At 37.9% G+C, this 21,543-nt stretch overlaps 1 protein-coding gene across 1 annotated transcript in view; it reads left to right on the forward strand.

Moving 5' to 3' along the window:
- Positions 1-21,543, forward strand: part of LOC124615639 (vesicular glutamate transporter 1-like) — a 261,727-nt gene that overhangs the window by 191,743 nt on the left and 48,441 nt on the right. Inside the window, exon 7 of the mRNA XM_047143649.1 lies at positions 5,656-5,789. Coding sequence (XP_046999605.1) covers positions 5,656-5,789 — 134 coding nt within the window. The remainder of the gene's footprint in view (positions 1-5,655; positions 5,790-21,543) is intronic.

The raw sequence follows: 21,543 nt of genomic DNA on the forward strand, positions 1-21,543 counted from the left end.
TAACTGGATTTACCAAAATTTTCCTTACAAGAGGCATGGCAACTGAGGCCTCTTCTTTTAATGCCAAATCCACAGCTTGGGCTAATTTTTAAATCCTCACCTCTTACCCTCACAACTGCTTTAATCCACTCATCTCTGATTCCCTGTATGAATACTGCTCATGCCAGCTTCCCAATTGGAGCCTGGCTTCCTGGAGTGTCTGATTCCGTAATTACTCCCTGGATGGCTTCCTGTAATTGGTGGTGCAGTGTGTCAGTGAGACTTGCCCATTTGGGCATACTTTTAGACCTACTCTGTCTACTAGACAATAATAGATGCACATGGTAATCCAAAGTCCATTTTCAAACATGGTTCTCCAATAGAATTTCCTTGACATCTGTCCAAGTTGTGGTCAAATTACATACAAGAAGCTTACTTTGTGCTGCTTCCGCAGTCCTAGTTTTAACAAATTTTAGCATGACACTGTGTCGGTGACTTGACATTAGTTTGAATGTTAAGTCACAGTTTCTACAAATTAAGTTCGTCTTTAGTCCCATCAAAAGCTCTAGACTGCTTGATTGGTGGGGACCTCACTACCCTCTACTTTCACATTAGGGGATTTTTTGTCCTTTCTCAAAGCCATAGGCCATGTTTCTAATTCTATGCCACTACTCTTCAAATCACACTTAAGTGCCTGGCAGAGAGTGTTTCAAACCACCCTCAGTCTATGTGAATGTGCTGTTGAATCAGGTGTTGGTATCCCTGACCTCAGACAGTGTAGCCGCTGTAAATGCATCCTCCACTGTTTACTGCAGTGGGCTGCTGGTGGCTGTCTCATAATTCTTTAACACTGGATGACAGACTATTTCCGTAGTTCTTCTTCCTTCGTTCTTCTTGCTTTGTTCCTGCTTTACACTAAAAAGCTCTACCTGTTTGCTGTTGCTGATCTGCCTTGAAAGCTTAAGCTGATTTGTCTTAAGACTAGGCTTGCTGGATCTCCTCAGAGAAAACCCTGCCTTCAATATTATGGAAAGATAGATTGCTACTCATCATAAACATGACACATTGAGTTGCAGACAGGGACAATGAAAAGATTGATCAGTCTGCCCACCCAGCACTTCCTGTTCAAGTCCTGTCACAGACTTATCCTACCCCATCAGAGGCCAAGTCACCTGTGAAAGCAGTTGTGTAAGGTAATTAAGACTATGAATCATGAAAGGTGCCAGTAATTGTTGCTGTAATCGAAACCTTAGGTTCAGTTATGCATCATAATGGAAGTGACAGCCAGATATAAGTACATATAGGTAAATACACAATAGAAACAACTAACCACAAAACAAGATTCAAAATAAACACATCAGCTTCACATATATATTCATAAAGTTGAAGTACACTCAAATGACTTGTTTCAATTTTAATATGTTTAATGACATTCACTACCACTCTATCACTATGTGTACAAAGTGTTGTATTGGATCTCCACATAAAAAATTCTATTACTTTATTAATTGGTACAGTCAAATTATTTTTTACTACACATACGAGTTTCTCAAAGGATTTTTTTATTTTTTTTTATTTTAACCTGTTGTCCATTTTTTGTAAGTCTGTCGAGATGTTGTTGTGGTGATGTTACTATTAGATTCCTTACCAGCTTGATTCAAGAGAGAATAGCTTGAATCCGGATTTACATACAATTTCATTTCCCTCTTTTTGTGTCTCCACCGTGGAGACCTGTTGATATGTTTTATCGTCTGAGTTGAATAAAATTGAGCAATCATATAAACCGGTTGTTCATCCTCGATCCATGAAGAGGATGTAATAGCATTGTTTTTTTGAACTGCAATAAATTTCTTCAGCCTTGTTCATTGGATGTGTTAAAGACTTGTATATTCTGACTTCCCAACTCAGTGAAGTATGTTCTGAAGTAACATCTGCACCATCCATTTCGTCTGTTACAGCAGTGGACGACATGGATGTGCTCTGAGTTGGTTTCTGATTTCTCGGCAAGGATGAAGAGAAATCTGTTTCTTTGATTTTGTTTGCAAAAGAATCTAATGCAATTTGTAATGTCTTTATAACACTTCGAATATTGGCTTTGGATGAACACAGAGTGTGTCCCATCCAATTCTCTAAATTGGATACACAAGTAATTACTGATGTTGTTTGAGGTGATTTTTCCCATTCCCCGTTCAATTTGCTGTAAAATTTGTAAGTATTCAATTCCCCCCCCCCCCAAGGTGAGAACATAACCATTTCTATATAAACTTACAACACTTTATAGTAGTGAGTTTCTTAATTCATATGACCACACACCAAATCGGCAAAAGCAACTGGCACTGTCTATCGCAATCTAACTTGCAAAGCTTACTGTTAATATTCATACCTAGATCTTTTTTTTTTTTATTTTTCTGTCAAACCTTCATGATTTGGCCATTACAATATAATCTAACTAAAATTCCCAGCCTGTGATAGGAAAGCCTTGTGGAAGACTATCAGTTGCTGAGTTGCTGGAATGTGTCATCAAAAGTGAAAGCAACCTGGTATAAAGCAGTTAACAGAAAAGTTCTGACCAACTCAATACTTTATAATATCCATTTAGCAGATTGATCCATGTGTCCATCTTTTAAAAGTTTAATTGACAGTGAAATTTTCCAAGTTGTCAGGCAGAAGCTGTCAAGTATAAAAAGAACAGCTCCCAGATATATCACACAAGCATATTTTCTAAATCCGGATGACTGAGCCATATGCAGTCATAAGACACATTGCTGTGAATTGGATTGCAGGACAAACAACAAACAGTAAACTGACAAAAGAAGATAAAAACAAGGAAGATTTTTGGCTGTTTATCATTACACAGCATCACAATTTAACGAAAACCAAAATAAGCAAGGAAAAGTTCACAAACTTCTTAAAGCTTACATTCTGGTAACAAACAAGTGATGAACTGAACACAACTAGAAGAAAGGAAAACTGGATCAAGCAGTGGAAAGTCCAGGTTGGATTATCAATAATATTATGAAAAGGATAGAGTGCAACTCACTATAAAGAGTAGGACTTTTGACAAGTCCTACGTGGTTAACTTTGGGGATAGGTCTTATTGTGAGTTGCAATTTATCCTTTTCATAATACTGTTGAAAACTTAATAAAAGTTAATAGAAAAAAGCAAAGAAGAATGTATTTAAATTATAGCTGGCCACAGTGGCCGGGCAGTTCTAGGCGCTACAGTCTGGAACTGCTTGACCGATACGGCCGCAGGTTTGAATCCTGCCTCGGGCATGGATGTGTGTGATGTCATTAGGTTTAAGTAGTTCTAGGTTCTATGGGACTGATGACCTCAGATGTTAAAAGTGCCATAGTGCTCAGAGCCATTTGAACCATTTTTTGTATTTAAATTATAATGTATTCAAGGTTTTTGAAGTAGATAACTCCTGGCTGGTTTTTATTGCTAACAATAAAAATCAGTTTCAACTGAACTGTGATTTACAAAATCACAATAAAAGATAAAAATATTTTTCATATTAACTTGTCGCCTTGTCCAAAGTTGAGTATGAACTTAGGCCTGCATACTTTGGTGGCAAGATAGTCAACAAACATCCATCCATGTAGCATGAATTTGGAATCCTAACCAATTGAAGAAAAAATTAGAAACATATCTCATTAGCCACTGTTTCCACAATTTACCTGTACATCTAGATTTGGAGACTGAAAAGTTCTGTTAGTTATATGACGAGATTGTTGTAAAGCTGCATGACAAGCAGTAATTTACGGGTACTGTAAAGAGTTTCAGGTAAACATTTTCTTTGAAAAATACCATTATAGTCAAGCAAATATTAAACTGTCAATAGTAGATAAACAGCAGCCATATAGAATAATTGAGGAGGTGCAGCAGCTTGTATTCAGAATATCAGCTTTCTTTATAATTTACTCAATTAAATTTTGATGGCATTAGTGCAAATAGCATAAAATGATAAATTTATTTATATGAAAAACAACAAAATTGCATCATGGCAGTGGTCCACATCACACTGTAGTGTAAGTCTGCCTATAACTGGCTGGGTAAGTCAGTTCATAAGTGGGGGAAGACAAGATCTTGCATAAAAATATGTATTCCAACCATATATTAAAAGTGTTTTAAAAGTTATTAGGAAAGCTAGTTTATTCATTTATGTATATTTAAACCAATGACACCCATCTGTTCACCATTTTGCCCGTGCCGAGAATTCTGCATCATGAGGTTCAAAGCAGATAAGAGGAATTTGCGCAAGCAGTGAAGGGGTGATCCTGTATCAGCATTTTCGTAATCAGGTCTGTGCACAATGGAACTAATGAGAAGAAGTATGTAACTTTAAATGATGAATATTGATCGTAAATGTATTGACATAGAAGGTCTATATATTAGTACCAGTTAAAGTTCATCCAGGATATGTGCACCTTCCAATTTTTTTCAATGGTTCTTTCCAAATATTTTTTTTAATTATTCAAGCAGCAATTATTAATCAGTTTACATTATTTTGTCCCCCCACCCAGATGCAGCTATTCAACAGGACACAGCAGAGGACATAAGTCCCTGGAATGGAGGACATCTGGTGGGTGGCACTTGTCCAGCCAGCTGTTGTCATCCTTGTTGTGATTGAGGCAGTTTGCCCTGTACATGTGCACCCCCATGATGCTTCAGTGTCTGAGGGGTTACTGATACCTTAAGGCGAACATTGGGTACATGGCAACATGCAGATAATTTCTTGAGCTTGATATTTCTACATTTACTCCATCATGGTATTTGTAATTAATGGTAAATGTCAGTTTAGGGTGAGCAGTCATGATCATAATATTAGGAGTAAAAGTGATGTTCATATACACTATGCATCCCTTTCTAAAGTTCATAATGAAATTTTATATTCTGATGAAAAAGTCCTTAACAGGTTCCAAAGAGACACCAGGAAGAAAATTGTATATGTCTAGAAATTAAGAAACAAAGTAGAATAGAGCTGCATTAACTACTCTTTCTATAATTAATCACAATATCTGGATCCGGAGATGTAACACTAATTTTCAGAGTAAATAGATGTTTAAGTTGTCTGGTATACAGGGTGGAGAAAAATTGTGTCACGATATTTTAATCCTGGATAGCTGATGCCAGTAGGAAACAAAATTAGTAATGTTGTTTAGGTTGACAATGCACCATTTTTAAACTATGGAAACTTGGCACCATGCAGTCCAGTCGGCTGTGGGCTTGTCCTGTTGCCGTTCGTAAGTTGACGGGCAGCGCTATGATTGTTGGTTCACACATACAAACGTCCCTCACCCCGTCACTGACCCAATGTAATATGCACACACGTCGAATAGGTCTTGCTGTTTGTCCCACGGCCAATCGGAGTGCATGGTGCCAAGTTTCCACAGTTTAAAAATGATGTGTTGTTGATGTACACAACATTAGTCATTTTGCTTTCTACTGGTGCCAGTAATCCAAGGTTAAAATTTCATGACAATTTTCCTCCACCCTGTATAGACAATCAGTAGTGGTTTTTGATATGTGTAAAATTACATAAATGCTTAGCTTGAAGTATTAGATTAAAACAACAACAGAATGTCTGAATGACTGAGTGAATGAATGGAGAAGTTAGTGTATAATGTCCTCAAAAGATCTACTATTTGAATACTTCATATTCTCCTTTGCAGAAACATTAAACTTCAACATCGAAGAAAGTGGGATCTTGTCAGCACTACCATCATTGTTGATGCTGTTCATATTGCCACTGGCGGGATTCTCAGCTGACTGGCTGATCAACAGAAAGCTCCTCACCATTGGCCAGGTACCATACTGAGAGATGTGCAGCTAAGCACATCACTGATAGCTCTGTCATAACTACAGCAGCTGTCTTGTAGCATCAACATTAATTTTAACATTCATATATTACACCATATTTCTATAGACCCCATCATGAAGAGGAGGATGTTATGGAAGGATGGATAAGTCAAGGTATCCACAGGACAAGGAGCTGTTAAAATTACTTTTGCATTTTGCATTAACAAGTAACTATCATTAAACTGCTATAAACTATTTGTACTAATGCCGACTGAAGTTCACATCATAAAATTTGCAAAAAATCTGAAGTTTTTAAAAAGGCTGCTGCTTCCTATTTACAGTAAACTGCTACGGTCTGTAAGAGGGGTTGCCGATTCCTTTAGGCGAATGTTGGACACGTGGCAATATGCGGATAATTTCTTAGGCTTGATACTTCTACATTTACTCCAGTATGACACTGTCACATAATAACACAGACATCACAGTCACAGCACTGTATCATTTGCTAAACATACATATTGTGTGGAATTTTGCCAAGAATTTTCCTACAAAAGGAGAGGGAACGGATTTGGAAATGTAATCATAAGTGCCAGTATGTCCGCCCCCAATAGCTGAGTTTTCAGCATGACAGAATGTCGATCCTAAGGGCCCAGGTTCGATTCCCGGCTGGGTCGGAGATTTTCTTCGCTCAGGGACTGTGTGTTGTGTTGTTCTAATCATCATCATTTCATCCCCATTGACGCGCAAGTCGCAGAAGTGGCATCAAATCGAAAGACTTGCAACCAGTAACGGTCTACCCGTTGGGAGGCCCTAGACACACGACACTTACATTTATTTAGAGCCAATACAGTATGTTGCCATTGCTCTTAAAGCCATGACTGTGAATGTATGAGACTCTGAAACTAATAAGTATATCAATAACAAACAAATTAAGTTAGTTTGTTACAAACAAAAAATATAAATATTAATGCTATATCCCAAAACGAATCATTAACAGAGAAACAGTGACAGTTCTGTACTGGTGATTGTGATAATATTTTACTGTATGAAAAGCTGGATTTAGTATTATAAAATAAGATGTTTGAGTAATGCAGTGTGGAAATGGCAGGAGGAAATAAAGAAGAGTTTTAATAGTGTGTGATGTGTGATGATTCTGGTGGTTTAACAGTTAAAAAGGTGAATTTTATATCAATGAATGAATTTTCAAAAGAACATTTAAATATTTGTGCTATTTAAAATGTTAAACATACGAACACAGAGAGGTTTTTTTTGGTCTTTTGCTGGTGTACACCTACCTGGTAGGATTTTTTAGGTTGCAAAGTGCCACATGTGTATGCCGTGCTGAATAAGGCAATTTTGGGAGTTAATATTTTGACCTTTAAAGTGAAAGTTAGAAATTTGAGTGCTTTTCATTCACTATTTGACATATTGGTTGTCAATTTCCCTTTTTGTACATAACATAGCATTTTAGGTTCTACATCTAAGACTACATCTATATTTTGCAAACCACCATGAGGTGCATGGCAGAGGGTATGCCCCATTGTACCAGTTATTAGGGTTTCTCCCTGCTCCATTCATATATGGTGTGCAGAAAGAATGATTGTTTGATTGCCTCTGTGCATGCAGTAATTATTCTAATCTTATCCTCAAGATCCCTATGTGAGCGATACATAGAGGGTTGTAGTGTATGGCTAGAGCAATCATTGAAAGCCAGTTCTTGAAACTTTGTTAATAGACTTTCTTGAGATAGTTTGTCTGTCTTCAAGAGTCTTTCACTTCAGTTCCTTCAGTATACCTGTGACGCTCTCCCATGAATTAAACAAACTTGTGACCATTCATGCTGCCCTTCTATCATGTTCAGTATCCCCTGTTAATCCTATCTGGCACAGGTCCCACACACTTGAGCAACATTCTAGAAAAGGTGCTTCCCCAGTATTCTAGCAATAAACAAGCCTGCCACCTATTTTACCCATGACTAGATCCATGTGATCATTCCATTTCATATCCCTACAAAGCATTACACCAAGGTATTTGTATGAGTTGGCTGATTCCAGTGGCGACTCATTGTTATTATAGTCATAGGATACTACATTTTTTTCGTTTTGTGAAGTGCAAAATTTTACATTTCTGAACACTTAGAGCAAGTTGTCAATCTCTGCACCACGTTGAAATGTTATCAAAGTCTGACTGAATATTTATCCAGCTCCTCTCAGATAGTACCTCATTATAGATAACTGCATAATCTGCAATAAGTCTGATTTTACTATTAATATTGTCTGCGTGGTCATCAATATACTACATGGACAGCAAGGGTCCCAACACACTTTTCAGGAGTACACCCAAAGTTACACCGGCCGTAGTGGCCGTGCGGTTCTAGGCGCTACAGTCTGGAGCCGAGCGACCGCTACGGTTGCAGGTTCAAATCCTGCCTTGGGCATGGATGTGTGTGATGTCCTTAGGTTAGTTAGGTTTAATTAGTTCTAAGTTCTAGGCAACTGATGACATCAGAAGTTAAGTCGCATAGTGCTCAGAGCCATTTGAACCAACCCAAAGTTACTTCTACATCTGAGGATATCTCTCCATCCAAGATAACATGCTGTGTTCTCCCTATCAAAAAGTCCTTAATCCAGTCATATATTTCACTTCAAACCCCATATGATTGTACTTTTGACAATAAGTGTGGATGTGGTACTGAGTAATGCTTTTCAGAAATCAAGAAACATTGCCTAGAACCTGATCCAAAGCTTTCAGTATGTCATATGAGAAAAGTACCAGGTGGATTCCATAGCATCGTTGTTTTAAAAATCCATGCTGGTTGACAGTGAGGAGGTCATTCTGTTCAAGGTAATTCTTTTCAAGATACCTCATTATGTTTGAGTTCACAATATGTTCTAAGATTCTACAGTAAATCAGTGTCAAGGATATTGGACAGAAGTTCTGTCAATGACTTCTACTACCCTTCTTGTAGACGGGTGTGACCTGTGCCTTTTTCCAAGGACTGGGCATGGTTTTTTGTTCAAGGGATCCACAGTAGATTATACAAGGGTATTTCGGAAAGTAAAGATATGCCGTACGCCAGAGGAATAGAAGAGTTTTGGCGAGCAAGTTGGCGACACTGGTGTTAACCTTGAACCTTTAGCTTTCTCTTCGCGGTCGTTCGGCAGTTGAACGTTGCTTCTGGTTGGAGTAGGTTGTGTTTAAAATGGCTGTGCCAATTCAGAATCCCGCTAAATGTGAAGTGCGCTCCATCATACGTTTTCTTCATGCAAAAGGTTAGCAACCAGCGGATATTCACAAAGAAATTGTTTCTGTTTATGGGAACATTATGAATCGACAAAATGTAACAAAATGGTGTCATCATTTCTCTTAAAGTAGGACCGATGTTCATGACGAACAAAGAACAGGTCGGACATCTGTGATCTCTGATGCCCATCTTCAGAGAACGGAGGAATCAATTCGTACGAATAGATGTCTCACATTGAAAGAATGGCTTCAGATCATACCAGACATGTCAATGACAGCTCTTTATGATGTTGTGACTGTCAAGTTAGGGTACAGGAAATAGTGTGCACGCTGGGTTCCAAAACTGTTAATGGAAAAACACAAAAAGAAAAGGATGGGCCTTGCACTCGACTTTCTCACACAGTATGCTGAAGCAGGTGATGAGTTCCTTGATCACATTGTGACAGGTGATGAGATGTGGGTTTATCACCATACACCTGAATCCAAGCAACAATCAATGCAATGGCGTCATTCAAATCCACCAAAAACCAAGAAATGCAAAACGCCGATTTCAGCGAAGAAAATCATGGCTTCTGTTTTTTGGGACAGACAAGGCAGTCTTCTGTTGGAATTTATGCCTCCTGGAACGACAATTAATGCTGCTGCATATTGCCAGACTTTGCAAAGTCTTCGAAGGGAAATTCAAAACAAATGCAGGGGAATGCTTTCAGGTGGAGTCCGCGTGCTTCATGACAACGCTCGGCCTCACACAGCGCTCGTAACCAAAGCACTACTCAAACAATTCAAATGGGACCTATAGGACCATCCACCACACAGCCCAGACCTTGCACCCACCTACTTCCATGTCTTCCATTACCTGAAGTCACATCTTGGTGGAAAATCATTCCACAATGATGAAGAGATCAAAGATGAAGTTGAAATGTGGTTCCGACAACAAGCGGCAACCTTCTATGACTGTGGGATACAAAATCTTGTGCACTGACTTAACAAATGTTTGGATAACGGGGGTGATTATGTCGAAAAATAACAAATAATCCAGTTAATAAGATGTAACTGACGTTTTCTAAATAAATGTTCTATTTAAGGACTGGACTGCAAGCCATTGTATCTTTACTTTTTGAAATGCCCTCATAGTTAGAAGAGGGACTAACGCAGCTGCAAATAGAGTATCTAATTTATTTTATTTATTTATTTATTTATTTCTTACACCATGGATCCAACTGTGACAATTTCACATGGATGTAGTGTGTGTCAATTTTTACATTGTCAATGACAAGTACTTGTACACTATGTTTACAGGTAAAGAATATAAAGTTACTTAACCACTACAATGATCCATAACACAATATAATGGAATGAGAATCCTTAGACCTACAGATTACAGGTATAAAACAAAGTAAATTAAACCTGAAAAGGTCATATAACCCAGACTGTTAAATATAAGCAGTTAACACTAAAAGAGTTACATATGTGACAAGAATGTTCAGCTTAATGTTCAATTTATATGATAATACATCTTATTTTAAGGCCGTTTCTCACTGTGTTTCATAAACTCTTCCAAACTGTAAAATGACATGGCTAAAAGAAATTGCCTCAGAAGCTCTTTAAATGTAGATTTGTTGGCAATTTCACATTTGATTTCTGGAGGAAGAGCATTAAATATCTTTATACCAGAGGACTGTACACCCTTCTGCACAATCTTCAAATTTTTACCTTCAGTGTGGAAATCATGTTTCCTCCTTGTGTTATACTGATGGTATTCACTGTTACATTTGTATAAATCAGTGTTTTTACTTATGAAACACATAAGTGAGTATATATATTGAGAAGTAGTTGTAAGAATTCCCAGATTCCGGAATAGGCTTCTGCAGCTGCATCTAGGATCTACACCAGACATCACTCTTACAACACGCTTCTGAGCAATGAATATTTTCTTTGCAAGAGGTTGATTTCCCCAGAAAATAATTCCATATGCCATCAAAGAATGGAAGTAACCATAGTATGCAGCTTTTTTAATGCTTAAGTTTGCACTGACAGAGATGATTCGCATTGCAAAAACTGAAGAGCTGAGTCTCTTGTAAAGATGTAAAATGTGATGGGACCAGTTTACTCTACAGTCAATCTTCACGCCTAGAAACTTTGTTACTTCCACTCTTTCTATGACCTGTGTGGCATATTTAACAGTCATTTCTTCCTCAGTTTTGGCAGTTGGGGTGAACTGAATATAATTAGTCTTACTCAGGTTAAGTGAAAGACCATTTGCAGTAAACCATTTCATTAAATCTATAAGAATAGTATTAACAGACTCTTGAACATTTTCACATTTAAGACCATTAACCATTATGTTAGTATCATCTGCAAAGATGGTAAAATTGCACTGAATCATTGAAGAATAAGGTAAATCATTTATAAATAACAGGAACAGTAAAGGACCAAGAATAGAGCCCTGTGGAACTCCACAATTTATGTCTCTCCATTCTGATGAAATCATTCCACCACACAAATTGTCTGATTTATCTAAGACTACTTTCTGTTTCCTCTCTGTCAGGTATGACTGAAGCCAGTTATTTGCTACACCACTTATTCCTAGATGGTCTGCCTTCAGTAACAGTATTTGGTGGTTCACAGTGTCAAAGGCTTTACATAAATCACAAAATAACCCTGTTGTCACCATTTTCTCATTTAGAGATTCCAAAACCTTATCTATAAAAGCATATATTGCTTGTTCAGTTGACAGACCTTTCCAGAAACCAAACTGATGTTTGCTGAGAATATTGAATTTATGTAGGTGTTCTTAAATTCTAGAATACATGAGCTTTTCTAGTACCTTTGAAAACACAGTCAGGAGAGATATTGGTCTGAAATTTTTAACATCAGTTTTCTCCCCTTTCTTAAAGAGAGGCTTCACGATAGCATACTTTAGTCTATCAGGAACAATTCCTTGCTGCAAAGAGGCATTGAAAATATGACACAGTATATTGCTTACAGAAGTACAACACTGCTTTAACAATTTGCTAGAAATATTGTCTACTCCACAGGAGTTCTTGGTTTTCATGGAGGCAATTGTTCTTTCAATTTCTGATACTGTAACAGGTCTAATATGCATTTGGATGATTTTGTTAGGGAAAGCATTTCGCAAAAAGGTCAGGGCATCATTCACAGAACCCTTGCAGCCTATTTGCTCAGACACTGACAGGAAGTGTTTATTAAAGATTTCAGCTATGATCTCAGGATTTTGCACAAGATTCCCTTCATGTTTGATTATGAAGTTTTCTACAGCTCTTTTTTTATTGTTCCCTGTCTCCTTGTTAACTATTTGCCAGACAGTCTTCATTTTATTATTGGAGTTATCAATTTCTTTTACATAATACAGTGCTTTTGATGTCTGAATAACTTTCTTTAGGATTTTACAATACATGTTATAATGGCTGATTAATTCTCTGTCCCTTGACCCTCTGGTTGCAACATAAAGTTCTCTCTTATATTTACATGACACTCGAATACCCTTTGTGATCCATGGCTTCTTTAAGGACGAGGAAATATTGTTCCTAACAAACTTTTTAGGAAAAGCTTCTTCAAAGTGGGACAGGAATTCATTTATGAATATGTTGAACTTTGTATCAACATCATCTACTCTGCGAACTGAATTCCAATCTTCATGCTGCAGCTTATGGTTAAAAAATTCCAGGGTCTCTTTGTTCATAAGTCTGATTGCCTTCCAGGATGGGACTGCTTTCTTGACAGGTCTGTAGTCATGTAGAGTGAGGAGCTGTCCATCATGGTCTGATATGCCATTTACTATTGCAGTGACAGTGAAGTTCTGGTATAAATTTACATCTAAAAATATATTGTCTATCAGAGATTGACAGTCAGGTGTGATCCTAGTAGGAAAGTCAACCACTGATGTAAGATTGTAGGAACTCAGCAAATTCTGGAGCTCTACTTTGTTGTTGCATTCCATTGCGAAGTTGACATTAAAGTCCCCAAGTAAGATAATGTCATTATTTTTAGAAAATAAGGTTGATAGTAACAATTCTAACTGAACCATAAAGACTGTGAAATTGGTTCCTGGTGCCCTGTACACTGTAACTACTATTAATTTGGAACTGTTTAATGTCACTTCTATTGCACACACTTCAAACTGTTGGTCACTGCAATATTTCCTTACATCTACAGATCTAAAAGTTAATTATATATAAAAACAAAGATGAGGTGACTTACCGAACAAAAGCGCTGGCAGGTCGATAGACACACAAACAAACACAAACACACACACAAAATTCAAGCTTTCGCAACAAACTGTTGCCTCATCAGGAAAGAGGGAAGGAGAGGGGAAGACGAAAGGAAGTGGGTTTTCTCCCCTCTCCTTCCCTCTTTCCTGATGAGGCAACAGTTTGTTGCGAAAGCTTGAATTTTGTGTGTGTGTTTGTGTTTGTTTGTGTGTCTATCGACCTGCCAGCGCTTTTGTTCGGTAAGTCACCTCATCTTTGTTTTTATATATAATTTTTCCCACGTGGAATGTTTCCTTCCATTATATTGATCTAAAAGTTAAATTATTCTTAATGAAAATTACTACTCCACCTTTTCTCATGCTATCTCTACAGTAGTAGGTGGCAAGGCTATAACTGTCTATATGTAACATTTCAATTCCTTCTGTAATATGGTGTTCTGAGAAACATAAGATCTGAGCATTGTTCATAAAGTTTTTGTTATTTATGTTAACTTCTAATTGATCTAGTTTGCTTCTTATTCCCCTTATGTTTTGATGAAAAATGGAGAAGTTGTTTGGATTATTACCTATTTTGGTGGTTTCTTCTTTCTCGTGCCTGTGGTTAAAAAATCCTTCAGATGAGGAGGACACACAACTTTACATTTACCTCCTGTTCTCTGTGATGATGTCGATTTTTCTTCAGTAGATGCTTCCTTCTTTACTGAAGATGATGAAACTGATGACTTGCTTGTTGATTTACCTTGAGCTGATGCTGTCAATTCCCTTGGAGATGATGAAGCTATTGACTTGCTTGCAGGTGGGGATAAGATTGCTGTTGCTGTAGGCTCCAGGGGTTGTACTGCTGTTGCAGCTGGTGTTTCTGCTGGCAGTGATATTTTTGACGAACTGCATGTAGGCAGGTGCACAAGTGGTGTTGCTGTAGGTTCACAGAGTGGAAATGCTGCCTTTTCTTCTTCTGCAGTACACGTAACCATTGAGTTATCTCTGTTTGGTGAAGAAACAGAATCATCTGAGCATCTAGGTACTGAAACTTCTGATCCATTCATTTTCTTCGTTTTTGTTATTAAGCATACTGGCAGAGGGATTACAGCACGACCTTCCACTGTGTTGCAGTTAATAGAATTTAACAATTGTTTGCACATAGCTTCCTTTCCCTGTGTGTTCCTGTGCATACCATGCTTTGTAAAGTGAGCTCTCTCCATGCTGTTTGCGTCAATAAAGGTAGCCTGTGGGAAACTGCAGCAGAGTTTTCTTATTTTCCTGTTGACTTTAATTTCTAGGTTAACACACGAGCTACTTATTAAGTCATGCCTATGTGGAACACTAAGCACGAAAACTTTTATATGTGAGAGTTTTTCCAAAGTTTCTTTGAGTGCTCTTGTTGCATGATGGCTTTCATTACGATAAACATCGTTTGCACCACCTATTATGACACAGACAGAGGAATTTTTTGTTAGCTTTTCACAGTTTTTCACAATCTCACCAAGAGGTGCACCTGATTTCACAACACTAGTAATTTTGTAGCGAGATTGCATAGCTATCATTATACTGGCTACTCCTTTGGCATGGCTATCTCCTAATATACATATTTCACTTTTATTTGGCACTGGATTGACATTAAGTTTCTTCCCTGTAGATTTACAAGTTAAACTCACTTTTTTGAGGTTGCTGTTTTCATCATTGGCAGACTTAAACATCACACTCGCAGCATTTAATTGTTCAGTAGGCCTGTATAATAACAGCTTGCTGCACTTTTTAGTATTTGCCGAGAATAATGTTAACATAGGTTCATGATGTTTTGAATGGATCGTTTCTATAGGATTAGGGAAACGATTACAAATAACACTTTCTTCTGAGTTTCTTCTTTTTTCAAAAGAACTTACCACTTTTTCAATGTCGAGGACGTATTTTCTTGCATTCTGTAAATCCTGTTTCAAACAATCTTCAACGGATTCATTGTGACCATTTAAAAATTTCGTGAGAGCAGTTACTTGTGGATCACACTGCGCCTGGCCACAACAACATGAGTGATCTGTCGTATTTATTTTACACAAACACTATGAGTGAATCCACTTATTAATCACTGGACACAATCTGATACCTTCTATAACCTCTTCATTGCACAATACGCAATTTATATCAATAATACTACTAAATTTCGCGGAGCAGTTTGCTATAACGTCTATACTCGCCGCCATCTTACAACAAAAAAAATGACAGGGATTCCATTAGGGTCTGGAGCTTTTTTCAGTTTTAAAGATTTCAGCTGTTTCTCAACACCACTGGTGCTAATACTTATTTCATTCTTCTTTTCATTGGTATGAGGATTAAATTGGGGCAATTCTCCTGTGTTTTCCTTTGTAAAGGAACATTTGGAAATAGAGTTAAGCATTTCAGTTTTTGCTTTGCTACCCTCAATTTCAGTTCCTGACTCATTCGCAAGGGACTGGACATCAACTTTTGTGCCACTAACAGCCTTTAGATATGACTGGAATTTCTTTGGGTTTTGTGAAAAAACTTTCGATAATATTTTGTTCCACTATGGTAATATTGAGGATTTCAAGTTACATTGGTTTCTGTATACACTTCAGCCCAGCTTGGGTGTCATTTCCCATCACAGTCCCAGTCCTCCCACCACCCCCAAGAACCAGCCACAGAGGAGTGTCCCCTTCATTCCCTAGTACCACCTCAGACTGGAACAACTGAACCACATCCTTCACCAGGGCTTTGATTACCTATCATCGTGTCCTGAAATGAGGGACATCCTACCCGAGATAATTCCCACTTCTCCTAAAGTGGTGTTGCCCACCCAACCTCCACAACATCCTAGTTCATTCCTATGCAACTCATGATCCCAACCACTTGCTACAAGGATCATATGCTGGAGTTGGTGGTCATATGTGCGTTATATATATGTGTGTGTGTGTGTTTCTATTACTGACAAAGGCTATGGCCAAAAGTTGTATGTGAGTGCCTTTTTATAACAAGCTACAAACATCACTAAATGTAAATATGCAAATATAAAGGTGCATATATTAATTCCTAGAACTTTTAGTTAATCATTGCTTGATATTTGTCCATTTGTTTTGTTGTATATTATTATTGCTTGGTTGTGCTGAATAAATACTGTACTTACTTCATCTGCATTTCCCCAGAATATCGTAAGATTTTTAAATGCATTTAATTATCTATCTTTAATAAATTATAAGGCAGAATTGTTTACCAATGTACTCTCTATGACTTATTCACTCTGACACCTCCTTCTTTGTCGTTGTCTACACTAATCCTCATTACAAGTGGTTCTTCTCATCCTGGGCCCTAAGAGACCTGTCTTCCTTTCATGACCTTCCCCACTTTTTCCCTCCTTTCTTACCAAGGAAATAGTGAATAGTTTCGAAAGCTTGGATAATGTCATCACTTTTACTTTGAAGTGTGTCTGTTGGTAGAACTAAACATTTTGTGTTGGTAGAACTAAACATTTTGATTTCTTAAGACAGGTACTGGCTGTCAGTTCTGTCTCATAATTTATTAGTTCTCATGATGGAATTTATCCATCTTTAAGCATTCTCATGCAATTTACATAATCCTTTTGTATGTAACAAGAAAAGTAACCACTTTCCAGATACTTGAAACATCGATTTATAATTTTCTTCTTTAGAACTAATGAACACAAAAAACACACACACATATAGCTACATTGTGGTAATGTAGGATGATGACAATCTAGTTAGCTCTGAAGAAAGATGTTGCTCCAAAGCTCAGTTATGTATTCAACATGATACACAACATCAAGTAGTACGTCACCAGTACTGACATTTTCACCTGCAGGAGCTTTTGTTAACAACTCTCTGAATCCTGTGTTTCATATAAAAGGTAAATTCAATCAAGAAAAGTAAAAAATACAAGACAAAATTGCCAGGCAATACTTACCTTCCAGAGGTGAAATGTTCAGTTCTGCCAATAAACACAAATAAATATCATCCTTCTCGTTCTTGATGGTGTCTGTAGAACACAATAAATGAATGGAAGTAAATGTGAATCCACCAGTAAAAGATCAACAAAGAGCAGTTGTTTTATATAACTGTGGAAGCAGCAGCTGTTTTCAGAACAGATGGCTATCTAACTAATTTACTAGGAAGCAGTATAGTAATAGTTTATTTTTAAAGCAGAGCACATATTACGTTTGTTAGAGTGGTACTATACAACCCACACAGTGAAGGTAATTGATGGCCAACTACTCTGTCACATAATTTATTGGTTTCCTTGACTGAATTTTCCTTTGATAAAATTTTCTAATTTAAGTACTAATAGGTGCTGTGTGCCTTGGTTTTCAGACCATTATATGTGCAACAGAATCTACATTACTCAAGGCACTAAAACTGTCAGAGTTGATTCTTGCTAGCTACATTCATACAGCATGGAAAAAATTACTGTTTATGAATTATAAATGTCACCATCATTCCCAAGTGACATGGTACTCTTACTATTGTTTTCATTAAGTTGGAAGACTAAACCAGTGTTTCAGATTTCTACAATCAGTCTAATTACAAGCAAGCAGAACTGACATTTGCTCCCTATTGCAGGCACTGGCTTTTGCAGTCTGTCTTGAAATTGATTATAAATGGTTACAGCTCATCTTAAATAGCATAATGCTTTACATTATAAACTGATGAAGTTAAGACCTTTGGATAAAATAAATTTTCACACTCCACAGTTCTGTTCCACAGAGCAAAAAGTCGCAACAACCAGTTGGGAAACCTACATTGTGCTTAATGCTGAAAACCAGAAACCTAACAATGCAACATTCAGCAAGAAAGAACAAGAAAACTGGTACATTTGAATACACTAAACACTGAAGCATGGATGAAAACCACACAGAAATATGTTAAAACAGATAACAGATGTACTGCAAGGATACACACTGTTCCTGAACTAAAAATTAGTGGAAACAACACAAAACAGGAACTCAAAAATACTAATATTTGTAAGAATTTGGGAGTGCTCTAGTTATTCTTTGGTGGGAGTTAATTTTTTAAGCAGGTTTTACTAACAGTGTAAAACAAGTAATCTGTTGATTGTGCTGCAGCTTCATATTAATGTACAACATACCATAGTAGAGTGAAACACTTGTGCCAGTTTGTACTGTATAAAATCTAGTTTAATAAAATATAATTCTGTCAGATGTGTTCTTTAAAAGCTCAAACATACATACAATTTTATGTCAGTAACCCTTGCTTTAAAACTACAGCTCAATCATATGCATATAATTCTAAATAGTGCTATAATTTTTAATTTATAACTGTATACAGTTAATATTCCCCAAAACAATAAGCAGTATGGAGTGCCCCTAACAGTGTGAAGCCCATAACATGTTCTACAAGTGTTTTATGGACATAAAGTGCCTCTGTTTATAATATACTTTAAGTTTTGTTTATTTTTTTCTCACCAACTGTTTTTACGTTCCTTCATTTCTAACTATTACCTGTTTAGGTCTAGGGAGCTTTCCAGTTTTGGGATGGTCTATTGTAATTGTGAGTTGCTGTAATGTGTATCAATTACATTTCCTTTGGATACTTCCAATGAATCACTGTCTGACACATGTTTTCCCTGCAGCTGTTTATTCCACTTCAGATCATTCCGGATACACTTCTAAACATTTTACGGGTGCTACTGTTTCCAATGATGATTAACAATTGAGTAACTGAACAGTGATGACTATTACTGTCTATTTATGCACAATACATTAAATTTATTTAGATATAAGATGAACTGCCAGTCCATTTTCTAAATGTCAGTCCCTATCTACTATTGATAACAGGCAACTAATGCTCCTCCTCCATTTGCTGCTGTGCTCTGCCATGACTCACATTCTTCCACATCAACCAAGTCATAGACTTTCCTGCACCTAAGTACACTATTAACAATTTGCTATGTTTGTGTGTATGTATTTTCATCTGAAACAAGTAACTGAGACTGGAACTGGTGTAGCTCTAAAGAAAGGGCCATTCTGGCACTCTTCCAATATGATTTAAGAAAACAGAAAACTAAGTTCAGGATAAGTTTATCCATTCGTGAATAGTAGTTATTAATTACAGTGTGCAAAATTGTACCCCTGCCACAATGCCCTATATCAAACACTATCAGTTTTGGAGGAGTAATCCTTTAATACTAGGCTTTTTAACTTGTAGGTTACCCCATATGACCAAAACATTTTAAAGCTGGATTAATACAAAAATTGAGAAGCATTAAGGTGGTGGCTTTCCGTGCTTATGTTATTCTACATAGCCTCCACACACTTAGGTACAATGCACAGTACATTCATACAATCATGTGAAACTGTGAGAGAAAAGTCCTCCTTTGAAATGTTGTTCAACTCATGCATCACATTTGCACTGTCTTCAGTTTTGGCAAACCATCACAGACTCATTCTGCACTTTGTCATTTTGTGGTAGGTTTGTGTTGATAATGTCGGAGTTTGTTAACTCCTCACTTGTGTTGCGAGAGACTATCATGTAAGCTGATTGCTGAGGGGTAGGCATGTCCAGGACAAAGGAGAGAAAACATTTCAAACAGATTGGCATACAGTCATGTATTGAAATAATACCTATCTGCTACAGGGGGGCCATATAACAAAATAACTTATAGGGATGCCCATGACAGTACGTCAGCAGGAGATAATACAAAATGCAGAGGGAAACACAGGTACACAATGATCCAGCTACTGTGTGCCAGTCCAGGTATATCTCACCACTAATGAGCTGAAATGGGGCAGACGTAAAAGTTCATTGTATTAGAATCAGGAAAAAAATCCTTACATTACATGGACATGTACCTACAACATGTGTCTACACATGCTTAACACGAAGTACAATACTTTTGATCCCAGCACCATTATATGGTGGTCAAGTTTGCATGAAATTTACATTTATACCAATAAAACATGGTGTTATATTCCAAATTTAGTGACACTAAATAATACATCCATTTGAAAATCAGTTCTAACAAAGGAATGCTAATACAGGCAATGCCGATTCACGTGCATGTAGGTAGGTGACTTATGGAAAGTTACATGAGGACTCGAGAGCATGCTCATGTGTGCACACACATTGCACCATTTAGCAGGCCTTGGGGGGTGCTGGGCTGCCATCCTTACTAATAACAATGTCAGCTGTAATCAAGAAGTGACGTTCATTGTCACACCCAGAATAACTGTCCGGGTAAGGAGCCGCACATTTCTGGTTATTTAAAAGAGGTAGGCACACTCACACTCTATGATAATGCAAGTATCCTGCAGTGCTGGAGCTGCATAGTCACCCAAGACTGACTTACCAGTAGGAGGTCTTCTGAATGCTCATATGCCTATATGGGAGCACTGTACAGCAAGCCATTAAGTTCCTCTGTTGCAGGACTACACACTGTACAAAATACTGAATGACAGTGTTCAACGTGTTGCATGCTCAGCGTCTGCACAGGAAGTGTCTGTCATGGGATAAAAACTTAGTCTCACTACTGCCCGGAGAAATACACCTTCTGCAAATAGGTGACCACACTGCACTAGGGTGCTCACTACACACGAACAGTTTCGCTTGTGCTCACATGTCTTCTGCTGTAGCCCTCCGTCATCTGCTTGAGGAGACAAGTGAATAGATGTGAACGCTGGTGAGCCCATTGCCACACAGTCCCCCCCCCCCCCCTCCCCCTCCCCCTGGAGAAATGATGGGTTTCAGGTCAAAGGGCTGCTCGAATCATCAAACTGGGGTTTACAGCAACAGTGGAGCCAGAGGCGGCAGTGAAAGCCTGTTGGCTAGTGTTGCAGCAATGGATGTGGCAACGTCATATGCAGTAGCCCCAAATGGGGGCAATGGCACATGAGGGACATGGACACTGGGATTTGACATGCCGTATAAGTCGTCGAAAGCTGGTTTGCGGAAGTCGGAGGGAGGTAGGGACAGATATGGTCTGCCAAACCATCTACATTGTCAGGTCTGTAAGAGGTTGCACCAGATGTGGAGGTCAGTGACAGGAACTCTGTGGCTCTCAATTTCCTCCAGGGCATCCAGGATTTGCACGAATGCTCTCATGCAATCAATCTTGTTGATAACCATTGTGCTGGAGAGGTCATCATTGTAGCTTCATAGGAGGGGCCTGGGTTAGCAGTCGGGGATTGTCTTTATGTTGAGCACCCAGTAGTCACAGCAGTGGTGCCAAATCTCATCCTTTTTTTGGGACCACGTGCAGGGCAGAGGACCGCGGACTTTTCGAGGTGCAGAAAACACCGGTGTTGATT

Source organism: Schistocerca americana, chromosome 5, assembly GCF_021461395.2.
Source record: "Schistocerca americana isolate TAMUIC-IGC-003095 chromosome 5, iqSchAmer2.1, whole genome shotgun sequence".
In the NCBI taxonomy this organism is placed as follows: domain Eukaryota; kingdom Metazoa; phylum Arthropoda; class Insecta; order Orthoptera; family Acrididae; genus Schistocerca; species Schistocerca americana.